The sequence below is a fragment of the Mercenaria mercenaria genome, unplaced genomic scaffold, assembly GCF_021730395.1.
Source record: "Mercenaria mercenaria strain notata unplaced genomic scaffold, MADL_Memer_1 contig_4917, whole genome shotgun sequence".
NCBI classification, from domain to species: domain Eukaryota; kingdom Metazoa; phylum Mollusca; class Bivalvia; order Venerida; family Veneridae; genus Mercenaria; species Mercenaria mercenaria.
The window spans coordinates 280-23,212 of NW_026463185.1; the positions used below are offsets into that span (position 1 = coordinate 280).

At 32.4% G+C, this 22,933-nt stretch overlaps 1 protein-coding gene across 3 annotated transcripts; it reads right to left on the reverse strand.

Annotated features, from left to right (window-relative positions):
- Positions 1-10,211: 10,211 nt before the first annotated feature.
- Positions 10,212-22,321, reverse strand: LOC128554302 (uncharacterized). Of its 3 annotated transcripts, none has more exons than XM_053535561.1 (12): positions 21,665-22,321; positions 21,373-21,398; positions 20,492-20,689; positions 19,911-20,051; positions 18,749-18,914; positions 17,934-18,197; positions 16,986-17,041; positions 15,289-15,498; positions 14,979-15,143; positions 13,354-13,522; positions 12,531-12,740; positions 10,212-12,324 (listed from the first exon to the last, which is right to left on the reverse strand). In XM_053535561.1, the coding sequence occupies exons 3-12, from the start codon at positions 20,669-20,671 to the stop codon at positions 12,197-12,199; spliced, it is 1,689 nt and encodes a 562-aa protein (XP_053391536.1). In that variant the 5' UTR covers positions 20,672-20,689; positions 21,373-21,398; positions 21,665-22,321; the 3' UTR covers positions 10,212-12,196. The 3 variants fall into 3 exon arrangements, with proteins under 3 accessions (XP_053391536.1, XP_053391537.1, XP_053391535.1); XM_053535562.1 differs by having other exon boundaries at positions 12,670-12,740; positions 15,259-15,498; XM_053535560.1 differs by having other exon boundaries at positions 15,259-15,498.
- Between the last annotated feature and the right edge of the window lie 612 nt (positions 22,322-22,933).

Below are 22,933 nucleotides of genomic sequence, written 5' to 3' on the forward strand. Positions count from 1 at the left end.
CCAAAACTGCTGAACCTCGTCTGTAAGCTGAATCTCTCCTACTATCATAGTAGTTTACCAAACTATGTGTCGCTGTCTCAGCTATCTGGTGCTCAGTTTATATTTGCTATCGTCTATCATAGCATTAGTTTATCCTGCGAAAGTTCAAATATGCTCTCTTCCTAAAGTTACAGTATTGCACCTCTACTTTAGTCTATAAACATCAAATATTTTCTTTTGAATAAATTCATCCGTCCTGACGGCGCAGCTGAAATAGATTTCTCATCAAGGTACAGGGATAGATTATTAGCTGAATCATTACAGGGTCATCTGCTTTCGATGGATACATACTGATATACTGATTTCACTTCCTAGAAGAAGTGCACTTTGATTAGTGCTACTTATAGAACTTCTTTCTGATTAGTCCAAGTTCGTACATAGTTATTTACAGCGAGTACTTGCCAAACTAAACAGTGTGCCCGATTTAACTATTGTATAAAACATATTATCACATGTTAGACGTCGCGGGAGTGTAATAAAGCCATTAAATAAAAATGATAATACACTAGTGTAATAAAGCTTTGACGTCGACGTCATTTATAGTATAGGAGACGTTGATCAAATTGACTTGTTTATATAGTAAAAGAAAGTCGAATTTTTAATGTTTCGACAAGAAAGGCTAACATGTGATAAAAAGAATATTACATTTGTGACTTTCCACACTGAATTTATTAAACGAGTTGAATAAAATTAATAAAATGCTCGGCAGAGCCTCGCATTTTATTATTTTATTCAACTCGTTTAATAAATTCAATATGAAAAGACACTCATGAAATATCCTCTATATGTGTGATATTGCGATCCAGCAATCTTTGTAATTTTCCCAACTCATCCATAATAACCCAAACCTACCATAAGCAGCAGTGATAACATGACAAGGGAGTAAAGCTCTATCTGTGCTTGTGTGTTACGTTCTGAATAATTCAAATATACAAATTATTCTGATTACTATCTCTGTTGTGTTTCAAGTTCGTAAAAGTTTACTAAATAATCTTATTATATCTATCCTGTTCCCAACAATGTTATGAATACTACTAGATATACTTACTATCCCCATCCTGTCTCCAGTATGTATTTATACTTAATATGGTTATAGTACCTATCCTGTTTTCAAAAAGTATGTATACACTACAAACATTTACTATTATTATCATGTCTTAATTAATTGGACGTACAATTAATACATTTACCTCCGATAAATATTCTTTTTCCAACCAAATACTGTAGTCTCCAGTAATTAAATAAACATAAAGTACACTTATGACTAATATCCCATTGTGATCATCGAAGCAATGCGATTTCTTTCTGTTTCGTATTCGCTTCAAATGAGTATTGTAACTTTTAAGTGTGTCGATGTGCAATCCTTATGTCCACGGCACATTTCGTACCTTTAGATATACTAAGTAAATTAAGAAAAAATTCCAGAGTAAATAAATCACATAGCATATATCATATATGTGATATAAAAGTAAAGGAATACTTTCGTGTCTGACTTTCTAATATGTATACTGTGGTATTATCTTATTTTTAAGGGATATTTTATGCGTATGTACGATATTGGTATAATCAAATTCGATTCTATGCCGTACAGGTGTCTGGTGTCTTTGTACTATATTTATTTTTTTTATTTATATTCGATTTCAGCACTGTCTGTCTAGAAGTATTGTAATAGTAACATAAAATAATGTTTTTGATTGTGAGACATTGATTTTAAACGTTTTTTGTACCAGTAATTATACCTTTTTAAAAGTTCTCTATCTCACTTTAAATAGGTTCTTCGCAGTTGATGACTTTTATCTGATTAGATATTGGGAAGTGTGCGGCGTATAATCGAGTGCCATTTTGGATGAAGGCCTAGATTACTTGAAGGACAAACATTTAAAACATATATATATTTTTAAAGGGTAAGTGAACCATTCATTCAATAATTTACTTTGTCTATAATATCTAATCACTTCTATTAATAACACGAAATTTCCAAACCCAAAGTGGTTTAATAATCCAATATGATTCATTATTCATTTCTTACAGATAACATTTCGGAAAAAAATGTAGTATAGAACGAAGGCTATGCTAGGCCGGTGGGGTAAATTGACTCTCTGTCAAAATGCATTCAACAAAAGCATTACTTGTCTGTTATTTGATACACATACTATGAATGAATATGCTACTATGTGAACATCATTGTAGGATATTGTTACGTAAACGCATTATTTGAGAAAGAAACAATATGAAGCTTACTTTACTCATATTAAGTTACCATTTTACTAAACTTGTTTAGTTATTTAAAATTTCTTAAGAAATACTAGGCAGATTTTAGAACTACCAATATAGCGACAAATCATTGCCAAACTTTTTATCAATATAATTATATATTTTTTTGTAATTGCTTAGGTTTGAGGAAAGATTCTGTTGCGTCACTATTTCACTACATTTATTACACAAGTACTGTATACATATTTATAAAATATTTCAAAAATAAGTTGTTATGCATTTCCCTAAAACTGTAAATATGAAATACATAAAATCTACTTCCCGAGTGGTGTTTTTTTCCTGATAACTTTATTAGAAACGTTTCCATTATATTTAGTTTTAAGTTGAAAAAATAAATGTATGAAAATAATTAAACTACTGACTAGGCCCTTGGCTTAGTCTAAAATAGGTATAAAAAAGCCTGTGTGTCGTATGTATCTCAAAACGTATTTGACCCAGTATTATCAAACATTACAGGAATTTTTAGTATGTGAAGTTGTACATCTGGGATTTTGTTGAGATATCACTCAGTTAGAAGACCTTATGTTTACACATTTCGTGATGTGGTAATTTATATAAGGTTAGCTTTCTTAAAAGCTAGAATGAAACCCGCTTCTTTTTTGTGAGGTAAAAGATAAAAAGCCACATTTTCTCTTCCCATCACATTAAACACATTTTCTTCAGTTGAGTACTGATTCCCAAATGTTGGCGATGGATCATGGAGGAGGAGGACAATATCTCCGTTTAATGACTACTTTTACTGGTCACTTTTCAATAAACAAATTGACTTTAATGTTTCTTTGTGTTTCGTTGCCGCCTTCAAATTTGGAAATGTTCAAAGTTCCAGCTATTTTCATCGTAATATCATCTCAGAAAGGCAAGCTGGCATAAAATATCAAGGAAACAAATTGATTTTGAATAACTATAAAACCTGAGAGGGACTCTTAGCAGCCATTTGGGATTTGGAAAACTGTCAGTTGAGCTACTGATAGTGGTAGTGTATTTCACTGTTATTTAATAAAATATTCAACAAAAGCAAAATATGACAGAACTTGTTTCTTTTCAACAAAGAGAAATAAATATTTTATTATCAAAATCAGTTTTGCTAAATTTTACCCAGTTGTTCGTTTTTTATAAAGTCTTAGACATTTTGAATTTCAAACGCCATGTTTATTTTTGCGTTAAGGTCTCGATCAAATATTAAGTGTATTGTGTCAATTATCTGATTATTGAAATTATCTGAACGATTTTTTTGTAATATCATCTAACTACATTTTATAAAATTTGAACTCTCGATTGATGCACAAACTTAATTCTGCACTAAACGGAATATATATCTACGGTCTTATATTGATTCAAATAGAACAAAGTAGAAAATGAATGATATAGTTGGTATTTAAATTGTTCAAGTTTAAACACTAAAACAAAGCATATTCCAATTTGCCCTAACATAATGCCATCTTCTTCCAACAAATATGTAGCTCTAGAACCTCAGTCGGAGAATAGTTTTATACAAAATTTCGATCCCCTGAAAACTGGATTTTTTAGATCAATAATTCACATTCATTGGAAGTTTCTAGACTCAGTAAGAAAATGTGCATGCAATAATTTAAAAATGTTGTTAAAGGTAAATTATTTCTTGTATGGATCGACAGAAAATATGTAATGATAATCGTATAAATTATCTGCCTGCCCAGCTACAGACCTATCCAAATATTCAGACCGACCTTAAATTTAATAATTACGATTTCTCAATAATGAAAACTGATCAAGTCAATCTTAGTTACTGGCGTGCAAAAACGGCATAAGCTTTGATAGCATATCTCAATGCCTCAGTTTTCGATTTGAAAATATATATTTTCATTATATTGTTATCAAGACGTTGCAAACATCAGTGAGATGTGGCTCATTTAACTTTGCTTTGTATTTTATAGAATCTGCCATCATGGAAAGAATCCGAATATTATTTGAGCAAAATCAACACCTTGTTTCAGGATTTCTGGCAGGTCTTTGATGACATCGACTCTGAACAGATATTCAATGATTATGATAATCAGGAGACTTCTTTGTCAAATTTCCTTATAAGACAGACTAAATATGGATATATACATATAATTTATTTACTTAAATATATTACTGAAAAAAACAGGAAATATTGTGTTTTTGACAGAGCGTGAAAAGCAAACACATGTATTCTGTATATATCTTCAAGATTTTTTTTTTTAACTTCTTAGGATAATTTGTATCAAGAAACAGATCCATTTGGAACATCACTTGTAAGCTCGAATGATGCTAACAAGATATCACATACACAGACAGGTACAAAAATTTATGTTGTGATAGATGTGGTCATGCTGCTTTTTAAAAAAATGTCATGTTCTAGTGTTATTAGATACAGATGTAGATTAGCATATTTTAATGATATTCAATAATCGTTTTGCTTAATAAACAAAGCTGTCATTATTTAATTTGACAACCAGCTAGTTTACACCTGTTTCTACATGATATCTACGTGTACGTTTACATCGTGAAAAATTGTATAACATTAAGGGCGTTCTAAGTGAATAGTAAAACAGGCAAACCGAATTTGTTAACAAGCTTTTTAGCTACATACGATGGTTGTCCAAATAAATTGTACCTATTGCAATTATTTTAAACACACAGGCATATTTTGTATATTTCCAAGAAAATATGATTGATTTTTATCAAAACATTATTTTGCTAGAAAATGCTTTTGAGTTTTCATTAGGGTCCTTTACATATGAACGTCGATTCCCGTAAGGCGCAATAATTTAGAATTTGTCGTCCGTCTTTGAATTTATAAAACAGAGCATATTGACAACATGTTTGCTAATTGTTCATATATGCGATAGCGTTAATCATTCTAAAGATACGCATTAAAATTTAAACAATTGAATACATTAGTAGAACTGTTGTCATTTCATGCATATAAGTGATTAACACATTATGTAAAAATGCCGACATGAGGAGATGCCGCAGCGCACTATAAAGTTGTAGAATGCAGAATAGCTCCTACATTGTACATAAAAGTTGGAACATGCTCATAGGCATGAGAATGGTTTCTCAGTGTCAGCGCATATTTTGTACGGGACATTCAGAAATTAAGCCTCAAAGTGATTAAGGAGCTGCGATGATATGCGACAGATACAAGACGTCGTGAACGGCAATAGTAGGCAAATGTGAGAGTTATATAAAATAGATAAAGAAATTGCAGGATGGACATTTCAAGTGGAAATCCGGTCGGGATTTTGGTGTGATTCCAGTGGGAATGTTAACGGGAAAAATGTACGGGATTCCAAGTGCCTTCAGGTGAATTTTTCAGTGGGAAACATTGATTTTTCCCGGCGGGATCCTACTTGATCTCATATTTGGAATCCCAGTTTTCAAGTGGGATTCCATCGGGAATTCATGGTAATTCCGGTGGGATATACCGGGATCAAGATTTTTTTTCCCACTGAAATCCCGGTAATATTCCACTGAAATCCCGCTGGGATCCCAGTTGATCTCAATAGCCAGTATATATACTGACCGTGGGAATATTTGGGATCCTAGAGCGCTTTTGGTTGAATCCTGCTGAAATATAGCGGGATCCCAACAAAAATAAATGTAATAGGTTGCAAATTAACACAACTTTTATATTTTCTCTGTGCTCTGCATCATTTCTCACTGATAATGATAACTAATCAAAATGATTCCTACCACCTAACTGGAGAAAAAACGATATATATATATACCTCAAGCTTAAGCTGTATTAAAGCCGATGTGAAAAATAAATCTCTCCAAAATGGCAATAATTCTACTAAAACAAGCACACATATCGACTGTAGAAGCGAATGAGATGTTAGTTTAAGCTATTGGACCAATAATATTTCCACATGATTGTAGTTTGCTTTCTTTTTTATAATGCCAGTCTTACATGTGTCTTAAGTCGTAGTCAATTTAACGAAAAATGCACGATCATTTCACAGATGCTAACTTAATCTTAATCTCAGGTCAATTATTTTAACAATGTTATCCCGTATAAAATAAAAATAATATGTTGACTATATGTGTGCTTATACAGTCTTAAATTGTTTCTTATCCTATTAAAATTAGCAATTTAGCACTCATTAGGACACATAGTAAGACTGTAACAACAGAAGTTGCATTACAGGACAGAATAAATGCAGAATAAAACGTTTATCTTTCACAGAGTTTGCTCCCTTTAATTAGTTTCTTCGAAACTCAAAATGATAAAAAGATTTTAAAATTGATAACTTTTATTTGAGTTTGCTTTCTTTAACAAATATAAACATGTAAAAAGAAGTATAGAGGTGTTACAGGGTATATCAATAATGACTATGCTAAATTGAATGTACTTTTCTTACTAGATCTTTAACAATAGCATGAATACATCTAAACCTATGAATCATAGACTTAAAATGACGCATATTGTTTAAAAAATCATTGACAGTAATGTCCACGATACGTTACAAGACTAAGATCCGCAGAGGAAAATATAAAGGTGTTGTAGTATCAATACTTCCCTAATTTTTTCCAGTATCTTTTGTAGGTGTGGAAAGCATTTTTTCACTTAGTTAACATCTTTATCGTTGCATATATAACTTAAAACATACTTGCAATGTAAGTGAAAAACCTGCACGTGCATAAAACTGGTATTGTAATAGGGATGACCCTTCATTCGAAAAAGGTGAACCACATAATTAGAGAGAAATATCTGCATACTATTTACCGAGAGATCATTCTCAGAGCGACGGCCGTGTGGTATAGCGTTACGCACACCTGACCGTGTAAAAATTCCTAGTTGTTTAGTTCCTTGTTTGAATTTCCTATAAAAACATTTCTGTATCTATTTAAACTTAATATTGCGATGGTTTCAATTCACATTTTTCAATTTCATCTGTTATTTTTAGTTTTTGTATTTTGTCAGACAAAGCAGCTGAACTGTAACGTGTTAATGGACGATTTACGAGATCTATGTAATTATTGTCCAAAAGATTATACCACTGCCGCTACCACATTTTGTAACGTGCGTGTGGAAGACTTGTGCAATGAACGTATATTGCTTAATAGATTATCCAACGGCTATCCTGTTTTTGTAACGTGCCGCGGGTTGTGGTTATGTACACTAGCTGATAAGCTAAAATAATTAACTCACAATTTGTGACGGAGTATTTAACGACTCCAAAATAACGATTTATTCATGATGAACTTATGACTATATGAATAATGAAAACACGCTATATATTATTTGTTGGTAAGCCTCAGATAACTTGCTGAGGTACTGAGCAATGAGTAAAGATGATAGTTGCGAACTATTATGAAAATAGAGACGTATGGTACACAGGTGTCTGAGTTCATAGTGGAAGTTACTAGATATTCAAGTATTTCTTCAACCCGGGGTGACTTAGCAACAGATTTTAACACTTTATTTACCCTGGAACCACATGTAAAGGTTTGAGTACGCATTATGTTGAGCTATGGCTGTAGGTAAACTACAGCTTAATGGGTCGCGGGATCTCAGATACTGACGGGATGCGAGTGTAAAGGAATGAAGACTATCAGGTTTGAGATAAGGAGTACTATTTTTACCTTTAAAAAGAAGCCTGCGCAAGTGAGAACGGTCGTTACGCGCTGTGCGAAATAGTCTGTATGGGAAAGGGGTGTGCGTATTATATGTGATAGAGGATGTGACACGTTGTATACATCACGTTGGATAGGGTTATAAGCAGGCATGTTGTGAGCGAGCAAGTTGTAGATGATCAAAATAAAGAGGCATGAATGCATGTTGCTTTGACCGATAAATTGTAAACTTCAATTGAGCTAATTACAATGAGTTAACGACTTTATGATATGTCGCTATCAAGTGAATGAGTTGGTAACAAAAGCGGTGTGTAATAGCATCAAGCCGCAAAGTTCACTTTGTTACATTGGGGATGAGAGAATGACACTGTATAAGGTTGAAGAACAATCTGTATGGAACTTGTTCAATGTTTACAAATAAGCTAGTGAGAAACAAGCTAAAGACATTGCGTTATGTTGACGAACACAATGTTTTCTTACAAATGAGCTTATCACAAATGAGCAAATGACATTGCGTTATGTTGATGAACACGATGTTCTCTTATAAATGAGCTGGTGACAAATGAGCAAATGACACTGCGTTATGTTGATGAACAAAATGTTCCCCTACGAATGAGCTGATGACATTGCGGTATGTTGATGAACACAATGTCCTCTTACAAATAAGCTGGTGACAAATAAGCGAATGACATTGCGTTATGTTGACGAACACAATGTTTTCTTACAAATGAGCTGATAACAAATGTTTGCAAAGTTACAGTTTGCAGTCCAAGCTGTGTGACAGTTTTTAGGGAGATATGAACTAGCTATGAATCAGAATTTTCTTCACATCTTGATGATGTACATGTAGGTTTGATAAAAGACGATATTCCAAGAGGAAATTGGAGATTCGGAAAAATTGTTCAACTTCAAGTTAGTAGGGACGGCCATACGAGATCAGCAAACGTAAAAATGCAGTCAGGGCGAACAATTGGTCGGCCCTTAAACCTTCTGTACCCGATCGAAGTATCCAGTCAAAACGGTGACCAGAACATGGCAGATTCGGCACCTATAGCTGACGTTACGCCTCAGAAACGTCCGAAGCGTGCGGCTTCGGAAATTGCTACACAGAAGATAAAAAACATGATCTAATTCCTTAATTCCTTAATTTCTTCTGTGGGAGTTCTCGTTGTAAGCGAAAATTATTTCATACATATTTGATATGTAAATATCTACAAATAACAAATTACATTTTTATTGTTACCGGTTCTTAAAAAAATCTGTTGATTTGTTCTGATAGTTATTGTCCCTGGTACGTCCATCCTGTCACATACTGTACCAAATGTTTACAGATTCTCTTCACATCTTTATCATCATGAGATGGCCTCACAAGGTAACTTTCATAACTCTGGCATGTTTGCAAACTAAGCTCCTTTTACATGTTAAAAGAACTGAGCAAACTTTTGATCGTGAGATAGCATTAGAGGGAAGGACTTCAAGTGTTCGTGCGTGACTAGATAACTTTTGTTTATTCTGTATAGGAGAGGTCGCTGTGACGTCCCACATTAACATCTGTTTATCTGGTGGTGGGCAAAACAAATAATTTTACATTGTTTGTGTATGAGATTGGATTTTTTTTATTTTTTAATAACTTTTTTGCTCATTTATGAATTTTCAAAATTCAAAAAGTTTTGAAATAATTATACTAATACTATATTTTCATATTTTCGCATTCAAATATCTTTTTAAAATGAAAATCGTTTTAAATGAAATACAATTTTAATAGCGGCGTAGTAATATTCAAAACTTCTAGAAAAAAATGTATGTTACGCGTTCATGATTAAACCACTTTATTTCGAAAAAGTAATAAAATATAATTAATAAATTTATTGTTTTATAACTTTTCCATTGATCAAATAATTATTGATATTATTTGTGTTTTAAAACTTTTGGCCGTTAGAAAAACATCAATGTTTACATGGGATAAGGACGTTCAGCGTCTGCCCACCCGATCAAGGTCTTATCAGTTCTAAAAATAGAAAATACAACGGATTTGTATACAAACACGATCTCTCCTATTTGAAACCTACGTCGTTTAAACACTAAACACTTTTACCTTAATTTTGAACATTTTTTTATTTTTTCGTCACATCTAATTTATGACAAGTAAGTTTGTACATGAATATTTTATATTTGGTTATTCTCATGTATTATGTTTAGTCGTGTACATTTATCTTTTTACACTGTTATACTGACAACGAAATGCATATGAGACCAAGATATATCTTTTTGAAAAGTCATCTACAAGAAAGGACGACGGTATACCACAGTCAATCTAGTCATTTATTATTTATTTAATTTTCATATACACATACACTATTACAAGACAGAGATATTTTGATCACTAACACTTTTAAAAAAATATTGTTGATAGCATGATCATAGTTAATCTAATTACTTTCGAAATATGATCTTAGTCCCTTTCTCTCTCTATCGCCATTGTTTGCAATGTTGTATATCATTTAGATTGTATACTGTTTTCTTTTCATTCTAGGATTTTTTCAGCTGGATCTATTTCATTGTTAGTTGTCCTCTAATATATGTACATTTGTTATATCCTTAAAGATAAATTACTGCCAATCGAATTCCAATACGTGAAAATTACTGCATACTGGACCAATATAATTTGATTGATATACTATGTAAAGGATTGGAAAAAAAATACACTTCATCAGATAACTTGGTTAGACAGAGTCAACATCCCGTGAAACCTTTCCTTTGCTACACACTTTTATGAACATAAAAAATAAACGTTCAAATTAAGTAAGTATATAAGTGCGTGAATGAGTGAGCGAGTACTCTATCTATAGAGGGTGGCTCATTTAGCTGATGCTAATCTTCCATGAGGACCTTTAAAAAAGAAAATACAATTTTATACAGAACATAAAGCATAATAAACATGATTACATCGAAAAATCATGTGCATACAATTCTAACACGATTCACAGCAGCTGCTTTATAAACATATAGCGAAATCACCTATACATGAATCTACGAGAAGTGTAGCTGTTCCATTCCACCCTACGATTGTAACATGACTCTGCTTCCGTTATATGTCGACTTTTCGACTTTTTCAGTTCTAAGTAATACATGTAGTAACAAAACGTACATCAAATTGTTTGAAATAAGCAATTTCTAACTGATGATTTTTTGTTCATATTTTCACCTTAAGAAAATGTTTCAGCCAGTCTAAACAGTACTGGCAAGTTTCAACTTTAACATCAGTGCATCTATATAAGTTTACATTTTTTTTTCGTTGTAGGCAAAATGTCAGCTAGATACTACTTTGACAGTAAATAAATTATAATTCATGTTCCAGTCTTCCAGACTCAAGTGTTTACGTTTTTATATGCCGCAATGTTCTGGCATGTATGTTTCAGTGCCATCATGTAGGTGACGTGTACTATTATAAGAAACTGCATTGATAAACTTTGAATGAAGTATTTACTTCTAATTTCTATATCCGACCTTAAATGTTACTGAAAATAACATTTTCACAGCAGTTACTACTTAATACTTTCATTAGAATTACTAAATACTTTCATTAGAATGACTAAATATCGGCAAATTCCGTTTTATGCAACGCTTTCCATTCGTGAGGAGGATTTTATAATGGCATAAAGCCAGCCGAATGACATGCCGAGCTAAAAGTATTGTCGTAAAATGAGAAGAATTTGCGTGGTTAGAATCGAAATGATAAATATGTTTCAATAATTTTATCAGTTAATTAAATATTGGCATTATTATTTACATACAAACATAAACAGATACATGTCTAAAAACAAAAAGGAAATATTTCATGAAATTTTCATTGAGTTGAGACATGATGATTTAAAGCATTGTTATGAATGAGCATATTTAACTTCTAAAACAGTTCCAAATAATTGGACAAGAATATAGCATATACACATTAAAACTATTCTTTGTGCGTATATTTTGGTACTTTGGTATATACGAATTCTTGCTAGTTTTTGATCGCAGAGTGAAAGAAGTATCATAAGCTTGGGGTTTTTGCAAGCACATTTCACATATATAGTTAGGATGTAAATTATTCGCAATTTTATACATAAAACACGCCTCTTTGATCAAATCGCTGTATTAATAGGGAACATAACGCCTGGTTAAAATCTTTATATTCCGGACCTAAATTCATGTTGTCAATCGAGATACTTCAGAAGTATAGACTTTTATGCATTTTTCTATGTTCGTCATTTTTTGATTAAGATTAATCTCATTAGACTCTTTCGAATATGTCACTGAACTAGCTGTTGGCTTTGTTTGTCTCGCAATCCTCTGATCCCTTTTCTTCGTTATCACTTTCATCAGTATCTTTTTCATCCGAATCCTCAAAATATTGTTTTCCAAGTTTCAGAATTTCCTTTAGAGCGGCTGAAATACGAGAAATAGATCATAAATCAAAATTAATTTAAACTAAAATGTGGAGAAACTCTCTGTTTTTAGAGCCCATAGTATTTTATAATAAATGGTAAAGCTGTTTGTTACCTTTTAACCATAAAGGAAATTACTGCTTCGAAAATGAAAATATATGACGTAGTTTTAATTCGGTTATTTCAAACATGTTTACTGCTGCTTACCTATAAGTAAAGCGTCACTCTCCGGTACCACTGTATCTTCATGTATATAGTTAACAACTGGGAACATTTTGCTTTGTTTATAACCAAACATCTTTATGAGTTTGTCTTTGTTTTCTTTTAAAGTGTTGTTTTTAAATACCTGATACTTCCCTTCCCCTACATCAGCGTTCAACAGGTCACCTTTAGTCAGAATGACAATGTACGGAATCTCTGTAAATAATTTAGGTATAATATTTTATTTAGTGTCTGTATTATGAGATGTTATAGAGCTATATTTCAATTAAGCATTCTTCCACGTTCTTGATCATTGACACTGCCTTCTCGGGGAGGTTTATGTTAACGGGTCAATAGAACTTCCGGGCTAGTCACAGACTGCGCGTTGGACGTTAACCGAAATAGATTAACTGCAATTTTCCACTTCTTTTTTAAAAAATCTAAATTAAATGTACCTTTACTCCATATACGCCGACAAAAGATAAAAATAAATTAGTATGTAAATAAAAAAGTATTAAGAAGAAATTAACGCGTTTGAACAAAATTTTGTGTTCTTGAAAAGACTGATTTATAAGGTTTTCAGTGTGAATTTCAGTGTGCATGACACGTCACGATATATAGCAATTTGGCGGTCGTACAATCTAGTATGTGGTTCGGGTACGTAGTGATACAACCGCGCATTTGTGTGATATTACCTTCTACACTGCATATTCCGATAAGTCTCGAATACAGGAATGATATAGCTTATTATAAGGTATTTTTAACTAGCAGTGTGAGTGTCATTGAAAATAAATGTAAAAATAACTGAGTTTTATTTACTAGTACATACTTTTGTCAAGGAGCCAGCGTTGAAGATTCTTGAATGTTTCCTGTATTTTACCTGGTAGTTCGTCAGCAGGCGTAGAAATGTCAAAAATGAAACAAACACAGTTCACCTTGTCTTTCTTCTCGGGGCGCAACTTGAATGTATCAGAATCCCTGTTTATTCCGTCTTTAATCTAAAAGTTTACCAACACATTTAAATTACTTACATTGGTAAACGAAACACACTTGCTTCTTTTTTGATTACATTTCCTTAATAAGATTATCCTGAGGCAAAAAAGATTTACATACAAACAGTGCAACCTTTGTAGAGCAACACCCTTTGGGAGATACAAATATACAAATATTGACTGTTATGTAGATGTTGTTGTTCTGGAGAGGTAAATTTGATAGTATATTTCACTTAGGCAAATTTTAATGATGTTGTTATAGAGAGGTTTTGCTTAAGAGAGGGCCGCTCTGGACAGGTTGTACTATATATATATATACTGCTAGGCGCTTTGCCGTAATTGGTCTGGTATCTTGTGGTGGTGATTTAGTTCGTATAAATACTCTCTACTATATAATAATTTATAATGCGAACTTGCATCCTAGCGGATCTCACGTATGGGAAAGTCAACTGTTCTGAATATAATTATATCCCTTAATGCAAATTATCTATATATATATTCAATGTATCCTCGAGATCCAGTTAACTTTCAGAGAGAGAAAATATAGCTTTTCTGGTCCCAATCAGTTAAAAAGACTAAATTAGTGTCACTACTGATTTGTGAGAGATGAAACAGAGATTTGAGTATATATATGCAAATGTTGAACCAGTACGAATGTGTAGTACAATTCGGACTCGTATATAAAGCAGCATCGAAACTAATCTTATTGGGTTAGTGGACTTGCTGTGGCATGTGCGTGTTCGTTTGTACTGCTAGGCGCTTTGCCGTAATTGGTCTGGTATATTGTGGTGGTGATTTAGTTCGTATAAAATGTCTCTACTATTATATATATATATATATATATATATATATATATATATATATATATATATATATAAAGTTCCTTTCAAAGCGTAGAATGTGACGAAGTTAAATAATAACAGAATCGGTTTGATCTATTCTGTCTGTTCATGAGACACGTAACACCAACTAAAGCGAAAGTCTATAACATAGATATTGAATGGACTGTATGATCCCAAATGACCAGAAAATATAACAGCACTATATCCAAGGTCGAGGAGCTTTTCCACGACTGATAATAATAAATAAAATCTATGAGAATTTCCTTTGAAAGAATAGAATGATTCAAAGCATGATAATAATAATTATAGTAATAGAACTCGGTTCAATCTAATCTGTGTTTGAGAGGTCATGGAAAGTGTAACACCGCATATGCCCTTCTAGCACTGACTTACGCGGAATATATTGCAGGGATATTGAATATCTCCATTATCCTGAAGGACCAGAAAATATCTCAACATGAATACTTCGCATGTCATTTATGAGCATGAGTTCAGTACAACTTAATTTCTATTACCAACGTTTTTTTTTCATACGTTAACACTGACCAGTTTATTTTCTACATTTTGTAAAGATTTTTTTGTTAATTGTTGTAACAACGAAAAAGACAATAAATAGTTACTTTGTAACTGTTTGGTACGTGACCCTGAACTATATATTTGACGGCTTCCAACTGTATACCCAAATTTTCTTGAAAACCAGGTAAATCCCCGATAAATGCACTGCTACTGCACAGTTTATCTTCCTGTTCCAATTTCTTTTTGTATCTTAATCGATACATCTGAAACTTAACAAAAATCATTTTGCTATCAGTTACAAAATACCGATTACCGCAATATGGTAGAATGTCTTCATCAACAGGGTGCATTTCACAAATCAATCGTCAAACGTTTTTAACATACCTTCTCAGTTGTGGACACAGCATTGCCAACCTTTGATTTTCCGCCTGTTGCGTACCCCCCTGATGCTTTTGAGCATATCTCATCTCTTAAGGTCGATAATATGGAATCAACGAAACTCGTTTTTCCACTATTAACTGTCCCAACACATAGGATACGTAGTGTATTATCACCAAGCTCAGTCATTTCTTTTCCTAGGTTAGTAAGCACAGCATGTTTCTCGTCTTTAAGCCGCTGCAGCAACTGTAAATCAAATCTACCAATTTTCTTACACAATGGTTATGTCGGTCCTATGCTGCACACCTGGCTACCATTTTTATAGATAAATTAAATACACCAGAATCAAACATGAAAGTATGAATTTTGTACAAATAAGAGTTGTTGAATTCGAGTTACCTCCCAAAAATTGATACATCAATTACAGAGAATGAGGAGCATTAACCTCCCAAAAAGCCTTACTTGACGGAGATCACGAAGAAAGAAAAAAATGTCGTCAGATTGGACGCATAATATAGCACTAGTGGTTAAACCATTGACATGCCCTTCTTATGATTAAGTCTCGTGCAGATATGCAGGTTACATAGTGCAAAAGTTCTTTTTTGATCAATACAACTGTTTGGATTTAGTTCAATATCACACTTTTCTGACATATTAGAGATATAAAAAACAATATAAATATATCGTAAGTATTGACGAGGAAATGAGGTTGTTCGAGTGTACATAGTTAACTATTAATTTTGGATAAGTATTGGCCAATTGACTCTAAAATTACTCCGCTGATTTGACCAATTCTAAACTTGAGCAATTTGAGCAAGAGCTTATAACTGGTAAGAAATGAAGGTACATGAGAACATTCAACATTGTAAGTATGTCACCTTCTGAAAATTGAAGGGAATATAACACTGAACCAATTACTTTAATATGACCAATGATTAAACGACATCTACATGCTCATCTGAATAGATCTGATTTTGTTTGATGATAATTGAAGGTGCTAGAGTGCAAATGTATTGAAATATGACTTTCGCGATAAATGAGAGAATATCACTCTAGATAAGCTTATAATCAATTATAATATGCTTGTCTTTGTTAAAACACGCTAACACTAGAATGACGTCACGTGAACGTGCGATGACGTCAAAGTTTTTGTATATATTCTATATTTTATCTACTGTTTTAGATTTAAGGCATATTAAAATTGAAATACTTTATAGCAAACCGTGTTTTAATACTATTTATATACTCGGGTGGTAATACGTCGTACAAATAAAAATTATTACGCCCGACGTATAACCACTCATCGTGCATAAATTGTGTTAAAGCACTATTTTGCTATAAATTATTTTTTGATTATGACCGACATCGTAAAGCTGTACTTAATGTATCTAAATGTAATTAGCATTTATGATGTTTATTATTTACATATATTGATATAATGATTCCAAGAGAAATTCTGGTAAAATCAACTGAAAAATTCAATGTGGCCGAGATGGAGTAACATACAAGGAATAACATACACATACACCCAAGTTAAAGCAGTTGCTTTTAAATTTAGCGCGTGGTTTCATTATGAAACACAAGCAAAATATGTACTACAAAACATCTCACTGCTTATACTTGCTTTCACATATACAAATATGCACGGGCTTCGTTTTAAAACTTAGGTGACCAATTGATAGTCTAAGAACAGCAAAGGTTGAATGTTCTGACAGCCAATATAGACAGCTTACCGGAATATGTAGCTTGTTCTCTCGTTCTGCCCAACTGTCAACTATTGACGTCTTTTCTTAAAGGAGAAATTCATATCATGTGAACACATTCGAAACAAAACAAAGTCGAAGAACAAAAGGGTTTGTTAACTGTTTAAGCAACTTTTTTGTAACATGCATTATACATTATATTTTTTTTCGAAAGAACTAGATACAAAAGCGTAACGGAAGGGATACTCCATGTATAGCAAATCAAGAAATATTGCAGACCATGGTTTAGATTTTCTAGTTCTAATTTCAGTACTTCATTAGTAAATAGCTTGAAAACAATGTCTCTGAAATTATACAATGTTGTCATTACAAAGAGTTTTTTTCGCACCCACACGTCACTTTAGCTCCATGAGACAAGACCAGCGTATCGGTCTCTGAAGTATTCAATATGGACACTCCTTTTCAGACAATAGGAGTTAAAAACATTCATTCACAATATTTCATGTGAAAAACAGTATATTATTGCTGAAATTATAAAATGGTATCAAAAGAAAAATGTTGTTTTAATGGACATGTGTCATTATTTCTCTAGAACTTCATTCGTGTTACAGATAGAATATATGATATTTAACGACTGCTTTATATAAATTTTATATATTAACACTCGTAGATAAAAACATGTAATTCGACTGTAAAAAGTACTATACATGGTAGCAGTGTTTTCCTAACTATTGTATCATAAAGGAGAATAACAATCCGTTGCAGTTATAGGATACGTAAATAGTTTTTATGTCGCTATTCGCTGCAGTTATTCTATATTAATCGATAGCGAAATGTACTTATATTTAGTGTGTGCAGGAAATGGAAAAAAGATAACAAAAATGTTGAAAAAATATATAAATAAAAGTATAAATATAGTACTTGACAAAATATAAAATGCAGTCACTCCTATCATATATAATTTTATATGATATATACCTTTATGCTTTTCTATGTAGTCATTTGTCAGTCTGACCATTTCGTCTAAAGCATGTAGTGTCAGCATGTCCTTGCCTTCTTTTATTTCGTCGTCATTTATGTAATTCACAATTGGAAAAATATACTTCTCCTGTATTCCAAAGAAGTCTGACACTTTCTTTATAGCATCATGAGCCTCGAAACATCTATAAACTTGGTTTGCATCTTCAAATATATTTTCACTGAATTCGTCAAGTTTTGTTACAACAACAACCACTGGTAAACCTTTTAGAAGAAAATGAATGCAAATTGTGTTTAACCTTTTATAAATCAGCATAATTTGTATCGTTGAAGAATCAGTTTCAGTGACAATATAGATATATCAATGATAAGGGGTTTAAACACACACCAATTGATACTAGATACTGACTCTTTAGTTAGATTGATTAATTTGTTTTTGTGTTTCTAAAAATCATCGTACATCAAGACAGACAACAATGTGGTTACATATTAGAAAAAACAAACAGAAAAGATGAAATGAACGTAAGCGAAAACAAAAAGTCAACAAAAAGTGGTCATTTTACAATAAATTTCAAACAGTGAATATTTCACCTGACTCATTTTTGTAAGACAAGTATTCAGTCTGTACAATTTCATTTAAATGAAGTTTTCGTGCTCAAAACAATTCATCGTTGTAACATATATGAAATATCTTTAGGGAAACAGCTAATTTGTATTTACTCTAAAAGATGAGTTACATCATCCGATTGCAAGTACCATTATACTCAGAAAAATAGATTGTCTGACGATATATTATTAAACAAGTGTTTATATACCCTTCCTGTTGACACACTCTTTTATGTTATTGATGTTTTCACGCAATTTCTTGGTAAAGGCGTCTACGCCCGAAGTTCCCGTTACGAAGCACACCAAGTGCATTTCGTTTTTCAAACTTGCATGAATCAATTTATCCTCTTTTACAGGTGCTGGTTCTTCTGGAAACTAAATTTTAACTGCCTGTGTAATGTATAGTATGAAAAGTATTACAGTGCAATACTGTCTCATAAACTGCTCCGATACGTACGTATGTTAGTAAGATTTTACGTCACACCAACACAGGGACTTTTCAACCTTATTGGTAAAGGAAAACTCCAGGACCTGGGTAAAACCACATGCAAACCAGCTGAATAGCTTCTACATATAAAACATATATGGGCCATTCCATGAGAAAACCTGTATTAGTGACATGATATAACTATTGTATAATTAGTAGTGTAAAATACTGAAAAATCGCTGTTTTTCTTATGTTGCTCCAGAAACTAGAAACTAATATAATGTAATTTTGTCATTTAAGACAAATCAAAATCTACCATATTTTTCATATAAATGTTGTTTCTGTTGTCATGGCAACTGAAATTCCAAAGCACCCATGCGTCATGAAAATATAGAGGTGTATAGATAAAAGGCTCGTGATGAAACTAAAAATATACGGTTAAGTTATTTTTCAGTAAAATCGCTTTAAACTGTTCCTAAATATTCAAATGTATGATGTTAAGTAAGTGTTACGCATAATTTGCTCCATTAATGACTTGAAAAATACAGGGCATGCACAACGACGTCATACTGCTTTCATGACGTTCTTAACGTCACGTCGCAAAATACCCTCGGTGACTAACTTAAAAACATTGTAGCTCTTAAGATAGTGAAGATAATCACTTCAAATGTTCGGATTTGAAAGATAAATGAATGTTCTTTATGAACATGTTATTATCTCAATTTTGAATTTTTGTCACTAATACGGGTTTTCTCATTATTATATTTTCAGTGGCTTGAATTTCAATTTGATTTCTTTTCATCGTACATAGTATAGCAGTTTTATCTCATTACCTTGATATATCATTTTAGTTTTAGAAACATTTTGAAACATATATGTATTTTTAACTAAAGTCAGTTGTTATCGGCTAAATTCCATAGCAAGAATATACGCTATCGACTCACAGTAAATCCAGCTGGTAATCTGCCGTTGAGAATGTATTCAAGCTCATCGTTATATCCTCTGTTTTCGTCGAATCCTCTTATGTCGAAAATTTGAAGGTTTAAATGCTTTCCACTTTTAGATTTAAGTTCATATGCATGGATCTTAAATCAGATTAAACTATCAAATTGAAAGTCTGTGACTTTATCAAAATAAGCAATACTGATTTAAATGGCATTAAATTACAAAGTGTTACAGCTTCAGAAAATTCAATTACAAGACAATGTAGTACGTAATATTCACATGATTAGGCGTACATTATTCAATCACTTTTATTTTATAATACAATATAAGATAACATAAAAATTATTTACTGCTGGTATATATATGGTGAAGGGCAAAACTGCCAAGCCACGGACAACCACGATTAAACGTGTGAGGTCATATGTCAGCCTTTAAAATGACGACCCAAAACCGCCACAATACTTATATAACCACTTATTCTGAAAAATACATAAGTAGTTTTCTGTATTACCTTTGAGCACGAAATATTAGTGCAAGTAAATAACTTATAATTTGCACAGAAAAAGGTTACATATACTACCTCATTAGTTACACTCTCAGCATTGGCGCTTCTTGCAGGTGCATGTGATTTAACTGAGCCTGCAAAAACGGTGTTAAAGAAACTCGACTTGCCAGATCCAATGGCTCCGAGAAGCAGTATGTTATACTTTTTTATACCAAGTCCAGGTACCGGTTTGAAATCTTCAAGACGCTTTTTCATTTCTTGTAATTCTTTATCCTGCAATGTATCTTCAATATCGTAATCAAATCATATATCAGAATGAAACCAGATTTTCAAGAAAAGAAGAGTTAGATATAATTCAGTTGTAAGCACTGGTTCCTTGTTTTGCAATGTTACACAATAATGGATTAACGCATCATATTTAACAAACGACTTAAATTTTATGTCAAAAAGAAACGTTTCTAGTGCAAAAAACCCACTAATCCGAATTTCTTTTACAGTTTGGGCCTGTTCGGATTAATAAGGTTCCACTGTGTATTATGAATAGGAAATAACTGAATAAAAACTAGATGACTTTTACAATAATTTGCTGAAACAGATCTAAACTTTTGGAAATAAACTGGGTCGTTTAAAATAACGTCTCAACAACAATAACCGATCTTAATGGCAAAGGTTGAGTTCAAGGAGATAAATATTCAAGAATATTAAATAATATTATGATGTAAACTTGTCTTGTACACCAAACAGTTATATAAATGATAGTCGATTTATTGCCAGAAAGCACATTTTCTTTGTCTCGAAAATGATTATGGGCTCCTGTGTTCAAGTTAAAAAAAATTAAACAGAAATAAGAAATAAGAACAGTGCACGTTGTTCCGATTGTTATTAAGACGATAACATCTTCTTGCTGTTTTGAATACTATTTTAGAAGTGTGTCTAAATATAATGTAAAAGCTTACTGTTGGGAATTTCCTCCATGGCTTTTCTGAAATGTTGTATTTAAACAATAAGCTTTGGTTATTACACATATTAAGAAAGGATTTAAACGTCTAATACAGTTAGTCAGTTGCTCAGAACACTCAATTAAATTTAATAAGATACTTCTAATTTGAGTTCTTACAAAGTTTAGAGAAGTTCATGACACGTACTGCGATTGATTTGATATTTATATTAAGCTAAACATCATGATACTGTCGAACAGTTGTTAACACGTTAACACATGCGCACATTTGTTCATTACAATGAACCTACCTACAACTTGATACACAACAATACGTTTTATGAGTAAAGGATCTGCTACGTGTGTTTGCTCTGGAACCGCAAACACCCTCTCGTCATTTTTTCTTCAGGCAAGTTTGTCACAATATCCCTCCTGACTTTTCTAGATTGAGTTTTATATGCACATCCAATGTTCATTGCGCCATTCAAAATTAGGGAGCCGTCCCTACATTCACTCTCCGATTTGCTATCCTTCTTAAATGTTTGAAGATCGTAACGTTTCGTAAACACTGGGCCCCATCCAAATGTCGGTCCAAAATTTGGATCACAAGTAATAGCTTTACTCTGCATGTTTTCTGCGATTGGGATGAAATTACACTTTTCGTCAACATGATCATTCTTATAGAATAAAAATGCGTGTTTATCCGCTTTTGTTTTCCTCCTCTCCGAAGACCAATCTTCGCTTGTGTATACTCCATATATCGTGTTGTTTTTCAAATAAAGAATCGTGACTGTTGGTCCTTTCCCATCACATTTGGAATGGAATTCATCTACTTTGACCTCAGTGTCCGCCCTGTAGAGTAAGTTAAAAGACTTTTTGTCTGCATGCCCACATATGTTCAGTCCAATTTCCTTTAGAAGACTTGAAGTATCGTTCATGGTTAACAGTACCTATAACAAAGAAATGTAATTACTTAAAACTTATAAAAACCATTAAAAGATTAAAACTTTACAATTCGAAACGATACAATCATAAATTAAAACAGTTGTTTAGACTGGTAACAAGGACTACTTGACATTTGTAGTACAATCTAAAACAAAATCACTACGCGAGAGTGTAAACAAGTTTACTAGCGTCAAACTCCACCATTCAACCCCTACCATGTTCTTATTATATAAGACAGTGAGCTATATTTGAGCTAGTAAATTAAGTCTTGCCATGCAATACACAGTAACACACTGGTAGGGAACTAATTTACGTTACTGCAGTATAACATTATGATCTAATATCCGTCAATAACGTATAAGCAATAATATTGCATTACATACACAATATGCTTTCGTACATCATTTGATCAAGATTTGCATATAATCTACAGTTATTGATTGCCTAAAGCGTATATACATTGTGTAAATATAAAAAACGTTTTTAGTTTCAATTTTAATACAATGTAACATTTCGTTTAGAAAATATGAGAAATAAACATAAGAAGTCATCATATTAAAAGCAAGTAATTCTGAATAAAATACACACATTTTTAACTTGGTCCATAAGACATGTTGACTTCTGACCTTCCAATG